The 18,953-nt window shown below is 37.4% G+C and overlaps 1 protein-coding gene across 3 annotated transcripts in view; it reads right to left on the bottom strand.

The window, feature by feature from the left end:
• Nucleotides 1-18,953, bottom strand: part of NRAP (nebulin related anchoring protein) — a 51,836-nt gene that overhangs the window by 9,180 nt on the left and 23,703 nt on the right. For 2 of the 3 annotated variants that reach the window (XM_075757859.1, XM_075757861.1), the window contains 14 exons: nt 16,960-17,058; nt 14,989-15,093; nt 14,432-14,539; nt 13,492-13,803; nt 12,326-12,430; nt 10,080-10,178; nt 8,151-8,255; nt 7,653-7,760; nt 6,765-6,878; nt 5,108-5,305; nt 3,112-3,216; nt 1,981-2,079; nt 1,066-1,170; nt 598-705 (listed from right to left, as the gene is read on the bottom strand). In XM_075757859.1, coding sequence (XP_075613974.1) covers nt 598-705; nt 1,066-1,170; nt 1,981-2,079; nt 3,112-3,216; nt 5,108-5,305; nt 6,765-6,878; nt 7,653-7,760; nt 8,151-8,255; nt 10,080-10,178; nt 12,326-12,430; nt 13,492-13,803; nt 14,432-14,539; nt 14,989-15,093; nt 16,960-17,058 — 1,770 coding nt within the window. The remainder of the gene's footprint in view (nt 1-597; nt 706-1,065; nt 1,171-1,980; nt 2,080-3,111; nt 3,217-5,107; nt 5,306-6,764; nt 6,879-7,652; nt 7,761-8,150; nt 8,256-10,079; nt 10,179-12,325; nt 12,431-13,491; nt 13,804-14,431; nt 14,540-14,988; nt 15,094-16,959; nt 17,059-18,953) is intronic. The other variant, XM_075757860.1, reaches the window with a different exon arrangement.

The raw sequence follows: 18,953 nt of genomic DNA, 5'->3' as shown, positions 1-18,953 counted from the left end.
TGAGAAATGGATACCACCATGTCTGAGTGTTTTGCAAACAACAATCCAAATGAGAGGCTATTTTTAAGGGTAAGAAGATTTGTTTCCTCTATTTCAGAAATTAAGGGGACACATATTTACAGGAGCATCCACTGATTTTCACTTCCTAACCAGACAGGCAGCTCCTGATTTTCAGAGATTCAAGGAATGCTCAGCTTCTTCTGACTTCATTTCAATTCAGGAGCACTAAGCACTTCCAAAAGTCAGCTCAAAGTAGGCTGGACAGAATTAGTGGGCACTTTATGATATGAGGAGCTGAAGGCCTGGAAAGGAGAAGAATCCCTCTGATTTGTCTGTCTGCAAATACTTTAATTCACTAGCTATTTCCCACTGGAAGATGTTTAACCAAGCTTGGTTCCCGATCAGCAGCGATTCTTCCTCCTCTTTTTTTTTTTTTAATTCACACAAAGAATCTCATTCATAAGTAATATATTCTGTCTCACACTTGTCTCACATGGTTATGGAGTTGCTTTAATTCAGTAAAATCTGCTTTAGACATTGTTTTACATGAAGTTAACAGAAATTAGGCAAGAAGGAAGGTTGAATCATTCAACTCACATCACTGGCAATTTCTCTGGAGGCCCTGGCAGTCTGGAACGGGAGTGCTTCCGTTGTCAGCTTGTAGCCTTGAGCACGTAGATTGTGCCAAGATTCTCTGTATTTTGCCTAAAGTAGGAAAGGCACACGTAGATTGCTGTTTCACTTTTAAATGCACAAAGGAACAAACAAAGGAACCCTCTTTCATTTGTTATTCTGTGTTACAGTCTCATTCTTCATAATCAAAGGATTTTTTTAAATTATCTTTGGGAAATCCTACTAACTCAGACAAAACATGTCTTGTTCTTTATGTAGATTTAATTTACTCACAACCATATATATGCTAATGGCGATAAATATCATTATAATCAAATCAGGGAAAGCATAAAGAGAATAGACCTAAAAAGTTCTCTACTTATCCATCTTTCTTGCCACTGCAATTCATCCTCCATCCCAAATAAGTATAAGAAATACAGAACAAATTCTTACGTCACTGAGGTTGGCTGCATTTATTCTTGCCCGTGTAAACTCAGGCAGACCCAGTGTGGGTGTATAGTGATGCTGACTGTCCTCTCCTGCCGCTTTATACAGGCGCTAGGAAAGAGATTAAAAGACAATTGTAATTAATTTTCTCTATTGTTTCAATAATATAACATCAGTATTTATTCTTGTTTGTGATTATGAAAACTATAGTCAGCCAGCACAAAAACCATCTAAGAGTATGCCATTGCAATTGCATGTTTGGTTGTTTTTTTTTTTTTTCCTGGGTATAAAAACCTTTTATATCAATTTTTATACATATATCATGATGCCAACCCACTACATTCTTAGCCTTGCATTGATATGTTCCCAGCAGGCCAAAGTGGACCTAAGAACATTAAGGGCACCGTGAATGTATGTTAAATAAAAGGCCAGACATTTCTGGTAGACCAGCCATATTTTCTAGCTTGGATTTTTCCTCATGTTATTACAGATGATTTTGATAATTTGTCTATGGGTTTTGTCTTATTTTTTAAAAAGTAGAGAAGTTATTCTTTTTTTAGGAGCCCTCTGAAGTGGACCATACTTGACCATACTTGACCATACATGAAAATGAGCTCTCTCAAGAACACCCTGCCGATCTGATGTTTTGAGGTTCTGTTACTTGTAAAAAAAACCTGATAACGGGACTCTATCATACAGGCATTATTTAAGCTTTTTAAAAGAAATTGAACTGAAATTGGTATTTAATGTTTGGAAATAATAGAATGTGTTCTAACTGTGAAAAAAGCACAAATCAGTGATGCTTGCTTTCTTTTTGATGCATTTTGCTTTCAAAACAGGGTTGTTTCTTTCCCACTCCTCCATCTCTAGCTCACTGCATTTTGAAAAGCATATTTTCTGATTCACGTTAGGAGAGCCTACCTCATTAGCAATCATATTGCTGAATTTTGCATGAAGGAGGCCAGGAGAGTCTGTCACCGATGTGTACTTGAAGGAATGTGGCTGCTGACGATATTTACTCTGAGTGCACACACAAAGAAAAATGAACAGAATAACTAAATTGTCTTGTCAGATAAGGGACTTTTTCCAGTACCAGTGGTCTAGTACTGCTTCTTGTCCTTAAAACTCAACTTTGCAAAGGGTATGTGTCTATTAACCATTAGACTAATTTACCTTTTGCTACTCTGAATTTGATGCATTCTAGTCTCACAGGGGAAATGAAAAGTAAATAAGGAATAAGGTGTAAAAAAAAAAAAAAAGTGCTGCTATGCTGAATACAGTAATAAGGTTGTTTCACTCGTTGGTGTCATTAACCCTGGCTGGTGGAATTACAGCAAAGGTAATCCGATCCAGAAAGAAGGTGCTGCACAAGCCTGCTGAACCTTTTTGTGGGAAAAATGAGGTTCCACCTGGCCTGTGGTGCTATGCCAGAATTGTGAACAAAATAACTGCAAGATCACTGCAAGCAGGGATCCATCGACTAGAATACAACTAGGAAGAGCACTCTTTTTTTCTTTACTTCACATCTATGTGAATATGGACAATAGATCCAAGATTTGAAACTAGCAGAGACTGTAAGAAAACACAAGAATCCAGTTACAGATGGGGGAAAACCAACAGCACAAGAAGGCAGCAAGTGAAAAACAGACTAAGAGTGTAAAGCAGGAGCAGAGCTGAGGACAGTGTAATGTACTGGGCACTCCACAGGTCAGTCTAAATTTGGAGAAACGATACAAGGTACTTATTAGAGATAGTCACAACCTTCTTTTTAGTTGAAAAAGCCCATTTTAAATCTAAAATAAATAACATAAAAACCAGCCTCCTGGGTCTGAAACACAGGAGAAAAGATTTGTGAAAACAGTTAGCAAAGTCTGCAAAACCTTGAACTCCATCAGGCTTACCCATCTGCACTTAGGACATGAATGGAATGATCAAATGCAAGGGGAGGGAGCCTAGCATTATCCAGTGAGTCACTTTGCCAGCCCAGTTTAATAGAAAGACATCTGGCAAACTCTTGTTTGTAGTGGAGAAATCAAAACCCTCTTTTGTTACCTCGCTGATGAGTTCAGAAGCTTTCTTCTTTCCTTCAATCTCTAGGGCCCCTGGAGTAATACATCCAACTCCTCGCATAAAGTTCATGTCAGACCGGTATAAATTCTAAGGAAAACCAAGCAGAAGTAATTACAAGTTTGCATTTGAGATGTCCTATATTTATTCATCCAAAAATGCACAATAATGGAATTCAAATAAATCCATTAAAATTAGTACCTTCCACAGAGAGTTCATATACATTACCCTATGTTCTTGTGCTTATGTATGTGTCCATGTGCATACAGCCTTTACAGATCTACAGTACAAATGCAAGATTCTGAGGAGTATCAAGTCTCTTGAACACCGAATGATACTTGGGCTCCTAACTTCCATTTATAACCTTGAAAAAACTTTTCCTAGATATATGAATTTCATTCATATATAATACCTAAATCACAGCTATATATTATTTATTTATAAATATATATAAAATAAGACCAGTTTAGAAAAGTGTATTAAAATATCTTTAAGTAAAAGCTGGTAACTTTTTAATAAATAGAATTTCAGACAAAATACCCTTGCTTTTAAACAGTTCTGAATGGTCATAATGTAAGAAGGGAACACTAAGGAAAAATAAAACTGAGCCACTGTTGTTTAAATATTTTCTAGACCACCAAACCCAGCAGTGACTCACTGTAAATATTACTTTTTTCAGAAGTTACCAATAGGTTACAAGTAGATACATTCTGACAAATATTATTTAATTTGATAATGAGAATAGTGAGGAGGAGGATCATCTTATTTTCTGCTTCAAAAGAATTATAAAGACCAAACAACTAGTAAAAAGCAGATATACCTACTCAATGGATATATGAAAATTTGAAAATTGCTACTCTCTACTGAGAGAAGGACTAGCTTTAGTTAATGAGGTGTTTTGGCTCAGCCAACCACTTGTAATGAAATGGACTATGCCTATGTTTTATTCAGCTACCCAGGAGAACATAATCAGCTCCTCTTCTATTTATGTCCATCCATTGTTAATCTCTAGACTCAAAGGCATTACGGTGTTGTGTACAGGAAATAATCTTTTGTGAGTCGGGAGGCAAGAGAGGACAACACTAGAGCTTGGTCCTCACCCCTTGCCAGCTATTAGCACCAGCTGGTGAGAGAGTTAAATTCTGCATTCTGAGATGTGTTGCTGGCAACCAGCATTTCACTCCCAATTCAGAAAAGAGGCATGGATGGAAACCTGCCTCAGAATCTCTGATTACATGTGTTTTCACCCAAGTTTGGACAGCACAACTGCCGTCTGATGTTTGCACTTGTTTGAACACAGTCTGCCATCTTTAAGATTGTTGGCTGAAAGTGTTAAACTGATATACAGTAGCATTTTTGGGCCAGACTTGTTTTTAAGATACAGCCCCTCCTGAGGTCTCCAGAGGCAATGTAATCTATTAAAAGCCTTTTGCTCAAGGCTGTGTGTACAGACACAGACTACCGTTGAATTTGTAAGGCATTATCCAGTTAATTTTACTTAAAATTATGTAGGGAGCTAAACTCATCCTTCTTAGAATTTCAGTGGTTATGTCTTGGGCCAGAGTTTATAAGTCTCCTACAAATCTGATTTTTAGCAACAGGCATCTTTCTTGTGGAATTACACATGAATTTCACCCACATGCAAACCAACTAAAATACCAGTTGGTAAACAGTTTGCATGGTTAGCAAGATCTTAGAAAGAGTATTATTTCACTAACTGTGCAATCATTCTCACTTGCAAACACTTCTCTGCCCGATCATCAAAGACTACTATACTTTATCTCTTGGTAGTGTGATCACACGCATTGTACAACTGCCCAATAAGATAAATGTCTCATTCCTGAATGTAATCAAGAGGGAACAGCCATTGTTTATCCCTCAGCTGCTGCTCAAACACATACTGTCAGCTGTCATGATTTGGAACAGAACAACCTTGCATCAGAACCAACAGGGAAATATCACTGGGATGTTTTGCAATTACCTCACTCTGTAGTTTGTATGCATTCTTGGCACACCGCAATCTCACATCATCAGTCAAAGAAGTGTACTGGTGTAGCAGCTGTCTGTATTCTTGTTCACTGACCAAAGACTGGGCTTTCCTGGCATGTACCAAGTTTATCATATCCAGTGGCAGGTGGAAGTGAGTCTTTGTATCCTCAAAACCTTGCTTATATTTCACCTATCAAATTAAAAACAGATCACACAGATATCACAACATGGTAATTAGAATTCAGGTTTTGCTCAGAAGAGACATGCTCCATATTTCTTCCATTTTCCACTAGAAATTATTCCTTTTGAAAGTAAGTTCCCTAACTTTTTTAATTATCTGTGAATGATCAATAGTTATAAATAGAATATGTGCCAGCCTATTCTTCATCAAAATAGTAACTATCTACATTATATTCAATTAAGTTGAGATATTATTTATAATTATTTTTTGTTAAAACTGGATACATTGAATCTATAAAATTACCAAACTGATAAATGAATTCTTAATTTTCTGCATTTCTAGAAAGCACAACAAAAAGGTGAAGCTACTGCCTGAGGATAAAATGCAAACAGCCATATTTACATTAGAATTAGTACAAATCCTCACTCAAAATATTTGTTGGTCTCTATTGATTTGGCCAGTTTCATTTCATAGTTTTAAATGTTATTTTTAGTGCTGGGGTTTTTTTTCACTTCTTGTCTCCATCCAGGGAAAGAAAGGTGTAGAAATCTTCAAAGAACTTTTTTTTTTACATGGCATTTCCCTATCAGATTATGCAAATTTGAGAAGTTCAGGCTGTTCATCCAGATAATGAATATCCAGAGTTACTGATGATCATCAAACTGATTTAGGGTAACCTGATAGATGGATGAATTCTTCAGACACTTACTGGTAACTGTATCAGTCTAAAACATACCATCACACAAGAAAGAATCCCAGTACATGCCCAGCACTCACTGAAATCCATGAACACTCTCCCATCTATATCCACAATCAAGCTCATTATGGACAGTTTCAGTAAGAAGATAAATAGTTCTTAGATTATTTGTGCTTAAAGTCAGGCAAATATTTCATTGCTTTCTGGATCAAGCCACAGTGTCCAACATGCACTGAACAGTTACAATTCTTATAGACAATGAACAAATGATGTGATTCTTAGCATATCCCAAGACCAAGTGGGAACCATTCCCCAACCAAAAAAGTCCAACTTGAAATTCCATAAACACATTCATCCTTCAGTCTTTCAGGAAAACAGTAAATTGAAAATAATCACTGAATAACTTTGTATCTCTACCAAATTTAATTTACTTCTGCACAAAGACTACTACTACTAATTCTGTTAGACCTGCCTCTGAGTGATACTTCTGCAAAGTAAAATACTCTATGGTAGGCAACAGTGGTACGCAGCAGGGAATTGTGCAAGAATGCAGTCTTCTTTTCTTGTTAAATTGTTATTGTAAATAATGTAAAAGAATGGTAAGAATATAATGATTATATCAAAATATCTGGAAAGTGGGAGAGAAAGCCCTAAGTTTTAAATAGCATGTTACTCCACAGCTATTCCACTGCTAAGTGCTGCTTCTATGAGGAACTGCTCACTGTTAGGAAACCAATTCCAAAATGGCCACACCTTCTTTCTTGTACTTACATCACTCTGCAGTGATGCTGCATGGACTGAATGAGCAATATGAATATCACCATCCAGGCCACGTGAGCCAACCATCTGTCCTTTCATTTTCTGAAATGCCTCCTTATACTTGTACTAAAAAGGAAGTTAGAATAGAAATGTGAATAGGAGTGAAGAGAAGTATTAGTCAGATTGTTAAAACCTGAATAAAAGGGGTTTCATATTACAGAAAGAGAGCTATGGACAATAAATTCTGGCTATACTTAATATAAAAATAAATCTGAATGAACCTTTAGCCGATGCTAGGAAGACCTCACCTGTTCAAACATTTTAATATTTTGTCCTATTTAGAGAAAAACACACACAAAAAAAAATACACCAATGAACACTTACAAATAGCTTGGGTTAGTTCCCTGCTATTACACAGGTGGTGCAGGTGCTCAGAATCAACCTCTGAGGAGCCTTTCTCCACCAGCTCTCTAGCAAAGTCAGAACAACTGGTCTCATGCTTGAAATTAATCTGTATATCTCTACAACCTTTAAAGGACACCAAAGGCAACCCCAGAAGGGTAGAATGTCCTGAATAACCTCTCTCTTCCAAATCTAGCCTAGCTAAGTAGCTGACAGCTCCTGAGCAATCCCTGTGACTGTCCAGTTGCTACAGCAAGTAAGTTGGTCAACTTTGCTAATGGATGGTTGCTTTCACAAACCTTCTTTTGTTTAGTTACCAATAACACTTCATCGTGGCTGTGCCTCCAAAAGCACAACTAACTAGACTGAGACCAGATGTCTCCCGGATATAGAGCTGGCTGGACATGCTGTTTCCATCAAGAGTCACTCAGCAGAGCAGAAACAGTTTGGAGTGACTGACATATTCTACCAGACAATATCAGCAGTAAGTTCACGTACATCACTTATGATTTTACCCAAAGCCTTTGCTGCCTGGAAGGGAATGGCATCTAGTTTCAGTTGATAGCCACCGTCTTTCATCTTTCTCCAGGACTCCTTATAGCGAATCTAGGAAATATGGAATAGGAATAAAGCAGAGTGCTGTTCAGAGGGTTGACACTGCAGCATTATTGCCATATGAGCAATGTTACCGTATTACTTTCATTCTATTCTAATGCAGAGGGCTAACATAAATGAAACTATCAATATACAACAGGAATAATCGCATTACAAATGTTGACTGTAAAAATTTATTTGTTTGTTCATTCTTAATCTTTCTAACTTAGAAGTTTGATAAGAAGTTTGATTACTCATATTACTTCAGAAATATTTAGACCATAGAATGATCATATACTGGGGAAAGGAAAGAAATACGGTATGATTTCCTGTGTAAGACAAATAGCAAAGCATTACCAACTTTTTCACTTTCCTTTAAAATATTAAAGGTCAGATATATACCTCACTGATATTCATAGCATTTAATTTGGCCTGAAGGATTTCAGGAAGATCTGTTGTTGGTGTATACTGATGCTTTACACTCTCTCCATGCTCTTTGTACAGCCTCTGCAAATAGAGATGAATTTTAGTAGCAAGTACTCACTACACACTATCACTAGTTCAGACAAAAACATTAACAAATTAGTTTATGGAAAGCAAAGACTACAGAAAAGTGACAGCAGCATTAATAAATACAGGCAATTATATCAGTCAAAAAGTATTCAAAAAGCTTTGGGAGCCTGATACACCTATCAGCTAGAGTATGCTAGAGAGGAATTCCTTGAAGTTTTGACTGTATAAATCAATGTATATGAAAATTCAGATATTTAAATATTAATTTGATAAAAGTTCCAACAGAAGTGAATAGGGAGAGGGAGAATAAACAGCATTTATTAAGGATGTGCAGCCATGAGTCACCCACCAACACTCCAAAATTCCACAGAAATCTAGGGAGTTGAAGTTCCAAAACACATCTCTCCAAAGTTGTTCATTTTAACAGATAAATATGATGGTAATTATCTGTGCAATTACTCCAAATTTATTTCCAGAGTTATTTGCAAGTGGGTGCTCAATAGTCAATGGCAAGAAATTAAAAAAAACTCAGAAGGTGACTGATTCCATCATAAAACAGGTGTCTATGTGGTCTACTCATATCAATTCTTGGGGAAGAATATAGGGTTGGCCCAGGACTAGCTAACTTTTGGATGTCTGCAAACAAATAAGAGGAGTTCTACACAGTTAACTGGAGCTTCCCCTACAATGGCTATGCAGAGCTCACCTCTTTCACATTATTTTTCTTTCCTAGCTTAGTTTCTTCTTACACTGATAGCATAATTTTCAGATGAGTACAGATAGCCACCACTTTTTTTGGCCTTAGATATGACCCATGTCTTGACCACCCGACTTGCCTTTCCCAGGATATTCTTTTTGTGTGAGGGTTTGAGACCCCCTAGGTTAGAATGAGCCTCTTAATTTTACCTTGCTGCCGCTTTCTTTAGCAAGTAGGCCCACTTGTACTGCAGCTCCATAAGAGGAAAATTAATGAGAACTCCATGCGTTAAGAAGTAGAGCAGCAGACTGATTTTGACTGTGGCTCAGTGGAACAAAATGACTTATATTTATCCTGCCTGAGATGTAAGCCTTTTGGATCTTATTAATTAAACCAAAGGCATAGACACTATAAGTATTAAAATAGCATGTGTTTTACATGAAGTCTTTCATCTTCTTCTTCACTTTAAAAATATCTATTTTCACAATAAAACATCCTCTCATGTTTGAAACTTGTCTTTTTTGAGTGACTTTTGCTTATTATTCATTTCTGTATTATCCCAGTTAAGTCTACAATATTTTTAAATCGCTCTTCTATTAAAAATAAACATGTTTAAACACCAAACAGCCTAAATTCTTCCCTTTAAGATTTCCCCTCCTGGATTTCTCTCTCAGCAGGATGACAGCTTGAAATAATTTATTTTTCTTCCTTGTCATGCTGACTTACATTTTGTTTCCAAAGAATATGCAGAAACTGAAATTTCAAAGATCTGTTTGAAAAGGGGAAAAAACCCCAAATGTGATTTTCCTCAATGAATCTCAAAAGGCCAAAAGTCTCTAGAGGTCAAAGGTCAGTCTTACTCCTAAAATTTACTTCTGGAAAAAAAAATTGGACAGAAAGCCCTTTTTACATGAAATTCCTATTCACTTCAGTGGGATCTCTATGACTTCCCATTCCAAGTTAGAAACATGCTCTTTGTGAGATGCACCACACCAGAACACAGAAGTTTCATGGTTCCCAAGGATAATCTCAGAGAAAGAGAGAGAAAGCCAGTGCTTCAATCAGGTCGTTCAAAGAGGATACCACTCTTATAATCATAATGTATATACATTATAACTTACATCCACAGCCTGGTTATAACTAATTCTAGCCTGGATCATCTCAGGAGTGTCTTTAATACTGGTAAACTTCAAAGCATATGGATGCTGACGGTACTTCTTCTGTTGAGCAGAAAAAGATCAAAGCTGTGAATTTTGTGCTGCTCTTTCATGCTATTTGAAAGAGAAAAATCATAGGTTGCTGGAGATTAGAGTGAATTTGTGAACATAATTATTATTCCTCTTTCCTCATCTTATGTCCTAGGTACTTTCAGATTAATATTTGTTTCAATTTAACAATAACCTTTTGCCGATTAATATTAAAGTATTTCTCCCTTAATATAAGGAAAACATTTCAAAATCAGATTCTGCTTACCTAAATACTCCAGGACTCAGGATTTGAAAATCTTTTTCAGATTACTTCAAATACCGTATGACTGATTATATTTTTTATTTATACTTTCTTTAAGCAAGAAATTATATACAATTGTAGTGTGTTAATAACAGCAACCATTAACTTATTTCAGGGTTTAGGCTTCCTCCTAACAAACACCTATAGCAAATCTGTGCAGCCATAAGACTGTGTCTAATTGTTATGGTATATCTTCTAGATAATATTAATACTGCTTGCTTGAAAGGACCCATAGTAGCTTCTGAGAGATCTTGTTATATACACACATAATTAAGATGAAGGCTGTTTGATGGCAAAATGACACTTTTTCCATATGGGCCTGGTCACTAAAAGCTTCCTTTCCTGTATGAGTTGTCCTATATCCATCGATACTCTTATCTCTTCTCCAAATAGTGCATACTAATTTTCCCCATGCCTGTGATGATCTCCCAATTCAATAAGCATGTTCATGGCTCTTTGGGAAATTGTCTCTCAGTGTTCCAATCTAAAGGCATGCCACTCCTTTAAACTGAACTGTGAACCACAGAAGTTTATTTGAGGCAACATCTTGATCCTTTGGGGACTCAAAACACCAATATAAAACACGTTAACTCTTTGACGGTATTACAAGCTTATGAGCAATGTTTTGGTTTCAGAAAGAAATCCCTTAAAAATGAGCAATCTTACAGAGTTTAACTGGGGACAAAAGTGCTTACGCTTTGTCCTGATCAGCTGTAGAGAAAAATAAGAGTTGACCAGAACACGTCTACATAAAATTCCTAGAAATTATATTCCAGCAATTGCTTTTCAGCAGTATTATGAGGGCTAGTCACTCTGTGTATGTAAGAATGGAGGTGGCTCACAGCCACCTAAAATTATTTAGTACTCACAAAAAGGTTGAGATGAACAATCTAGGAGGTCAAATTTCTACTTGGCAGTTTTCACTACTATAACATCAATATGGTATGCCTGTACAGATTCACAGTTACTATTCCAGCCAGCTTTTATGAAGCTACCTTGCTTTACACTAGCTGAGGATATAGTTTATTTTGTCTAAAAAAATCATCCTTCTTCATTGTAGATGATTACATGGGAAAAAATAGTGTTAGCAATCAGGCACACATGAAAGGATGACAAAATTTTTCTAGAGACGTTACACCAGTGGTTATGCTGTTATTCTCATTGAGTGAATGGACAGATGCTTCCCACATCGCAGTAGTTATCTAAAAAATAACAGTATTCAGTCTTCTACTGCAGTAGATTTGGCCAGTAGGACTGTATCCAAAATAACAGAAACAGAATACTATGACCCTTTTAACCATTTCCACCAGAACCTTCTTTGAAGGTTTCATGGGACTGGCACAAAGGCTTCTAGAGTTTGCCGTTTCCTGTACGTGATAGTGGTTATAGGGAGAAATAAGGATGAAAACTACTTGGGCCGATAGCTAGCTACAGACAGAGATATCTATATGAATTTCAATAGCTAACGTGAATATATATGAAAAAGGAGCAAGGAGGAACGTGTATGTGTTACAAAAGAAGGTTCTCGGTCCAATGACTGCATCTTTTCATCATCTCTCCTGTTTTGCTTCATTAAAAAGATAGGTTAGTGGGTAGCAATTGAGCACTGTTTGATTGCCATTATTATTCATAATATCATTTGTCACCTACTTTGTTTTTGCAAAGGCTATATGGACTCCTACTGGTGTGTGTTTGGTATCTGGTTTCCCTCTAATTACCAGTCCTATCCCTGGTTTTGAGGGCTTTCATGTGGTATGCCTTTTTCTTTCCCCTTTGAGTAGAAATTATTTTAATTTTATACAGACATTTTGCACACATTATGCAGCAAATTCTGTTACATGCTGTCATGAAATCTCACCTCACTAATGAGTTCTCCTGCCTTCTTAGCCTGCTCCACATTTAATGACCCAGTGGCTATCCATCCAGCTCCTTTCATCCAGTTCAAATCTGCTCTGTATCGGTTCTGACAATGAAAAAAAAAAGTCCTATTGTTGGTGTTCATACACTTAAAATGCCATTAAAGGATTCAGACATCTCAGGAACAACAACCAAGTCAAATTAATGTCTGCTTTTGTTTTATTCACTATTGCACAGTTGCAAGGAAAGCAAAAAAATTATGGAATGAAATAGAAGTGTCAGGACTCACCAGCACTTGTGCAATATGCTGTGCAAGTTAATTTTTAGAAGTGGTCTACACTTTACTGTCATTTGTAATTTTTAATCTAACATGGCAAAAACTTCAGTTTTATTGTACATAGTGTTCTGTTTAAAAGATCATTAATTATTTGCAGTGATAAGAAAATAATATTTAGCATTTTCCAACCCTTGTCCTTTTGTTATACTGGAAGGAAAGCATTTTGGTTTGTTTTTTCCATGTGTCTTTAAGGAGGAACAGTACAGAAGTACTTCTCACTTTCCTCACAAAATCTCTCCTACCAACTTCAGTTATACAAGCACTACAGCTGGGTTTTTCAAAGAAGCCAGAAGGGTTTCAGCACCTATACTTCAACAAGACCTGTATACATATCTATCTTAGTCTCCTTGAAAAGTTATGACTTAAAACCTCAGAACAGAAAGTCTGACTTTAATAGTAACTATTTACAGTATCAGACAGTTCATCTGATGGTTACAGCTAAACAGGTGGTCTCCATATGGAATTTTATCAGCAATTTTATCACCATAAATTATTTAACCTCCCTGCACGTTAGCTAAAAAAAAAAATATAAAATTGTATGAATGTATATGAATCATAGTTTTTTATTAACATTTGAAGTAGGCTTTGAAGAAGCCATGCTCATAAACAGGCTTAGAACTCCCTCAAAAATACCACACACCTTAAATATATCTCTTGAGCAAACAAGTAGTTAATATTTACTGTTTTAATATTAACTATTTAATAGTTGAAAAATTAGGTGCATAAATATGTCAAGGCATTAAAAGCATAAATGTCTGAAGAAACTCAGCCCTAAGTGCCTGAAGGGGTTTAATGAAAGGGTGTTGAAATACATTAAGCTCTAGACTTACATCACTTTGCAATCCGTAAGCCCACTTGGCCCATGCCACTTTCATGTCAGTAGGCAGGGCTGTGTATTGATGGAGAGCTGTCTTGTATCCTCTGTCTGTGACCAAATTCTGAGCCTTTTTGGCATGGACAAGGTTAACCATATCCATGGAGACCTGGAACTGATTCTTCGTGTCCTCAAATGCCTTCTTGTACTCCAGATCACTCTGCAACTTTGACATCTGAAGGGAATGAGCCATCTGTGAATCTTCCTCCACAGCTTTTACTCCAATCAGTTTACCCTTCATCTTCTCATAACCTTCCTTATATTTAATCTGTGAATTAAAAAATAGACCACAAGTAAATGATCTAAGCTGCCAAACTGACAGCTCTGCTAGTAGTAAAGCAATGGTCTTTCAGTGTTGTGACATGCTTGGTCCTCGATAAGAGCAAGTTAAGAAGTCCATTTGCAAAAGAGAACTGGAATGCCTAGAAATTAGTACGTGTTTATAATGAATAAACCCTTTCTCAATAATAATATGTTCACAAAAAGGTTTAAGAAATCTTTTCTTTTTGGTTCTCTCTAGGAAAAAACATTTTTTAAGCACTGAGGTCAGAAGGTTCTTTCAGGAATTTTCTGGCCAGGCATAGATGCATTAAGTTATGATGTTTCACAGGAGATTTCCACTTCATTTTGAGTTCTAAAATTCACCCTCGGGTCAAAATGAGAATAGGAAAACACAATCAGCATGTGGGGAAAAACTTTGAATTGCTCAGAGCAAACCTTCTGACTAATTACAGAATGCCAATCACCCAGACAACTCCTCCGTTGCTCCCTAGCATGAATCCAGTGAGGGTGGCTCAGGGCACTGGGACATATGTGACTCGTGCTCAACACTCTGGTAGCAACCTGGATTGCCAGCTGTTCCAAGAATAAAGAAGGCTGATGGAGTCCATACTCACATCACTTGCCAGATCCCTCTTTGCCTTGGCTGTCAAGAATGACAAAGCATCCAGACGAAGCACAAATCCTTTTTCCTTCTGCTTCTCCCAGCTACTCTTGTAGAGTTTCTAAAGAGATGACAATAACACAGTCTTTTCATTACTATCAATATATTCTATTTGGTTTATAGTCACAGTGAAAGCTCTCAAGTAACATCAGACAAGCGTACACTCCATGCCCAGGAACCATATGTCTAAGGATCAGATCCTGATGTCTTCACTTACATACTGTAACTGTGGATACTGTAACCCCATTATCTCACTGGTTCCACTCATCTGGAAGCATGTGGAAAGTATACAGCTTCAAACTCTAAAAGTGACAAGTCTTCAGAACAGCAGATGGGACTAGTATTTAAGTAAGAGCAAGTAATCAAATTTAGATATAAAATTTTTATGTCTAAAACATTTGGACCTTCTCAAAGAAGGAACCTAACTTTTACCTACAGAACAAACATTTTAACAGCAGCTGTAACTATTCACAGGAGTGAGGGAATCCAAACCTCTGTCTCACACAGTACCTCACTGATATTAGCAGCATTTGCTTTGGCCAGTATGAAGACAGGATCATCTTTGCTGATGGTGTACTGATGAAGAAACTGCTCCTTTCCTGACCTGTAGGCAACCTGTCCACAAAAAGCAAAGCATGTTTAACAAGCAGTAGTCCATGTTTAATGTTGAAGGAATACTGATTAAAACACAAATATTCAACGATTTGTTAGGGTTAATTTGGTGAGTTAGTCTTTAGCATCATGACTTTTTTTGCCAAATCTGAATTAAAAAGCTGACCCACAGAGTCAGGTTGACCAAATTACCCATGGTTAAATTTTAAGAAAGCAGTGAAACAACATACATATTGGGATACTTTAATGCTCTTCCATAAAGTTAGCTACTTAACTGGCTATAAAGCTGACATTAACTCATACTCAGTACAAAATGTATGCAAGAATATATTTCACCCAATATTAAACTGGATCTACTTTTTAGGTGGAATTAAAGGACACAGAAATAGTGAACTTTAGGCATGAAACGAAGAAAACTAAGCAACTGAATCTGCAAGGAAAATTTGTGACCTAAATGTAATTGCTGACATAATACTCCAATGAGGACTAACATTCCAACGTTCAATGAAAATATACAGGACCTTTTATGATCCAAGCAGCAAACATCTCCATTTTATATCCCAGGGCAACGTCAACAGAGAAATGAACTGCTCTGTTTCAGAAGCCCATAAAGCTGTTGGACAAGCTGTTGAAAAGCTATGAAAAGATGTCCCATTTCACAAGGTGTTACATTTCTTATATCTCACAGAAAAAGAAAAAAAAATATCCCTGCTACAAAGCTCTAAATCCATGGTTACTATTCTGACTTCAACACACATACAGAAAGGCAGCATTGTCCAGTACGTAGGGGATAAGTATCAGGAGTCAGGAGACCAGCATTCTCCTCTGGTGTCATCTTTGAGACACACGACACTCATCCAAGTAAGTGCCAGGTTTTCATGGATGCAGAGGGGCAAAAAAAGGCAACATGGTAGCTGCCTGAAAAAGACCAATCAAGAAGCAATAATGCTTCATTCACATAACAACTAAGAAGCTGACAGTATCTTCAGTGTGAGGCACAACATATTAAAAGTAATTTAAAAAAAAAAAGCTTTGCAAGTCACGACTGTTCCAAAATTAGTTGGTCAGCAATTTTAACAGGTTCCCCCTTTTTTTTTTTTGAAACTTAAAAGTGAGTTGCTGTCACCTAAGACCTGCCAAGGAGTTCTGAAATACCATCTGCCAGGGTCACCCTGCCCCAAAGAAGAATAGGGAGCATTCTGAAGGCACTCAGTTTGGGAAAATATGCCTATTTTATCATTTTGCTAAAAGTACCTTAACAGCAGCAGTTGAAGAACATGCGGTCCAACAAGGCTGATACAGCTTTAAGTAGTCTGACAAGGCCCTCAGTGGAGAGAAACACAGAACCTGGGGTGGATGTATATCAGTCTCTGTGCTAACGTCTGTCTACCTTTGAAGCACTGCCTGAGGATCAGCTGTGTTTTCCCTCCAGCTTACTTCCTCACTTCTGCTACCAATTTTTGAGCAGATCACATTAATGCCTCAGGAATACTCAGGTATCCACTCATGAATGCATTTCAGCCATACTTGAATCCAGTCTGCACCACCCACAAGTTTGTCACCAAGACTGTCTTTTAGAGGCATCCTCCCCTCTCTCTGCCCTTTGACATCATTTATAAGAAGCCTCACTTACATATTTCCATTCATATTGGGGTTTGATTGTTGTAGTTGTTCTAGTTCAGAGAATCCAATGAGAGAATTCATCAAATAAACAAATAAAACCCCTTAGAAATAATCTCAAGAAATTTCATGTATTGAAAGGTTTCATGACTAGGTTCTCTTCCACCACCAACTCAATGTACATGTCTCAGGAATGACTGCATTATGAGTAAGCTACTTGCAAAGACACAAATTCAGTCAAGGACTCACATCACTTTGCAGTTCTTGGCTTTTCTTGGCATGCTTGATCTGAGAACTGTCAGCCACACTGGTGAACTTCAGAGCATCAGCCTTCTGTCTGTACTTTTTCTACATCAAATTAAAGCAGGTTACACAAAAGTTTCTACAGTATTTACTTTCCCCCCAAAATATAGTGCTTTCAAAAAGTACATGACTGATAGAGCCAAAAGTACTCTGTAAATTCCCAAGTAATTTTTTAGCACTCGTATCAACAAAATAAGCTTCCAAATACTAGCTAGTGCTAGTATTTTCTGCTGGGAGGACCCCAGTGGTGAGGAAGGTAGCGCAAGAGTATGCCAAATGCATTGTTGCTGACACTGCAAGCGTGGATACTCTCTGGTGGCAGATGTATTAACTACATATCTTACAAGATCTAGGTTGCACACCAGCCAGTGAGTGTTCTTCACAAACTGGGTATGACTTAAGTCAGGACCCAAGAGAGCTCATGAACTACAAAGCCAATATTACTATCTCATTTTCTTACATGAGACTTCTCAAGCATATGCATGTGCTGTTCAAATCACTGAACATATGTTACTGAGATATTTGTAAATTATTAAGATATTTCTAAATTATCAATTAAATTAGAACAGGCAATTTCAGTATCCTGAAGATAACTTAAATTCAAAATCTTCCCGACCATCTCCTAGGTTCTATTCAAAGCAGAGCTCAGCATAGACACTGCAGTCAAGCCTCCCTGGGAGCAACAGCTATGAGAGCCCTCCACAAGGCTCAAGTCTTGGATGTGGGAAAAACCATCATGCTGCATTCATCTTCTGGTACTAGTATTTATATAAAATCCATTTGAACTGAGAAATTTGCATAGAGTCTAATGTTTCTAGTTTGGTAAATAAGAGTGCCCTTACTTTTATTCCATCTTACTTTTTACTTTACATCTGAAACACACCAAAGTGAATGAAAAACTTCCACTGACTTCATCAGGCTTTGGATCAGGCCTGTTTTGAATCAATGTCTCTGCTTAAGCCTTTTGCATCACTACTTTTAGAGCAAGCTAAGCATCTCTTTCTATCTTTTAGCCAGTACAAGGATGTGCAGCACTCTATTTCAAAACCACAGGATGATAGGGGAGACCAAGCAAAGATTTCTTGTGTACTTTAGCTGAATTCTTACTCTAACAGTTCAACCATGATGTGGGGCATTCCACCTAGGAAGGGTGTATAGAATCATAGAATCATAGAATGGTTTGGGTTGGAAGGGACCTTAAAGATCGTTTAGTTCCAACCCCCCTGCTGTGGGCAGGGACACCCTCCACTAGACCACGTTGCCCAATGTAATGTGTAAATGCATTTTTTCATCATCTAGCATTTCAGGAGAGAAATCCTTCTGTTTGAACTGATGGGTTCTGTAAACAGATCAGTTTACACTGTGTCTCTGCTGGGGGAACACAAAATACAAGTTAAACAAGCACGCAGCACTTCAAAGAGGTGCTCATCGCTTTATTTTAGGAACCTAGAAGGGAGGGAGGCAGATTAAAACCAGCATGTTTTGTCACATCACATGGAACACAATGTAGTGACATTCTGCAAAGAAATGACAAAATTCCAGGCTCTGTATGGCAATAGAGATCTCTCAAATAATATCCACCAATCTCCAGTTTAAGTGACTGTCAGCCATCTTATGGCCTCGCACAGCACTGGAATGAAAAGGCAGATCACTGTGGATTAAATAGTTGTGGAAGGGATTATTACTACAGCACACCACAGCAGCAGATGTCAGTCTATCTCTAGCAAGACACTGGATCTCAGAGTACCTGCTCTTCTTTTGTTTCTAAGATGTATTTTTTCCCCTTGCAGGAGCAGTGAGAGGATGTCAGAGACCCAAGGTATCAGAGTGTGATCTCCAGTAACTAGCTGGCTTCTGTTTCTTCCTCCAGCACTATGTGGGATTTTATCCTTCCTTTCAAACTTCCCCTAATTTATTCTTCTATCTGTCCTCTAGTTTTC

Source organism: Balearica regulorum, chromosome 7, assembly GCF_011004875.1.
Source record: "Balearica regulorum gibbericeps isolate bBalReg1 chromosome 7, bBalReg1.pri, whole genome shotgun sequence".
NCBI lineage: Eukaryota > Metazoa > Chordata > Aves > Gruiformes > Gruidae > Balearica > Balearica regulorum.
This window is presented reverse-complemented; position numbering and strand designations above follow the sequence as displayed.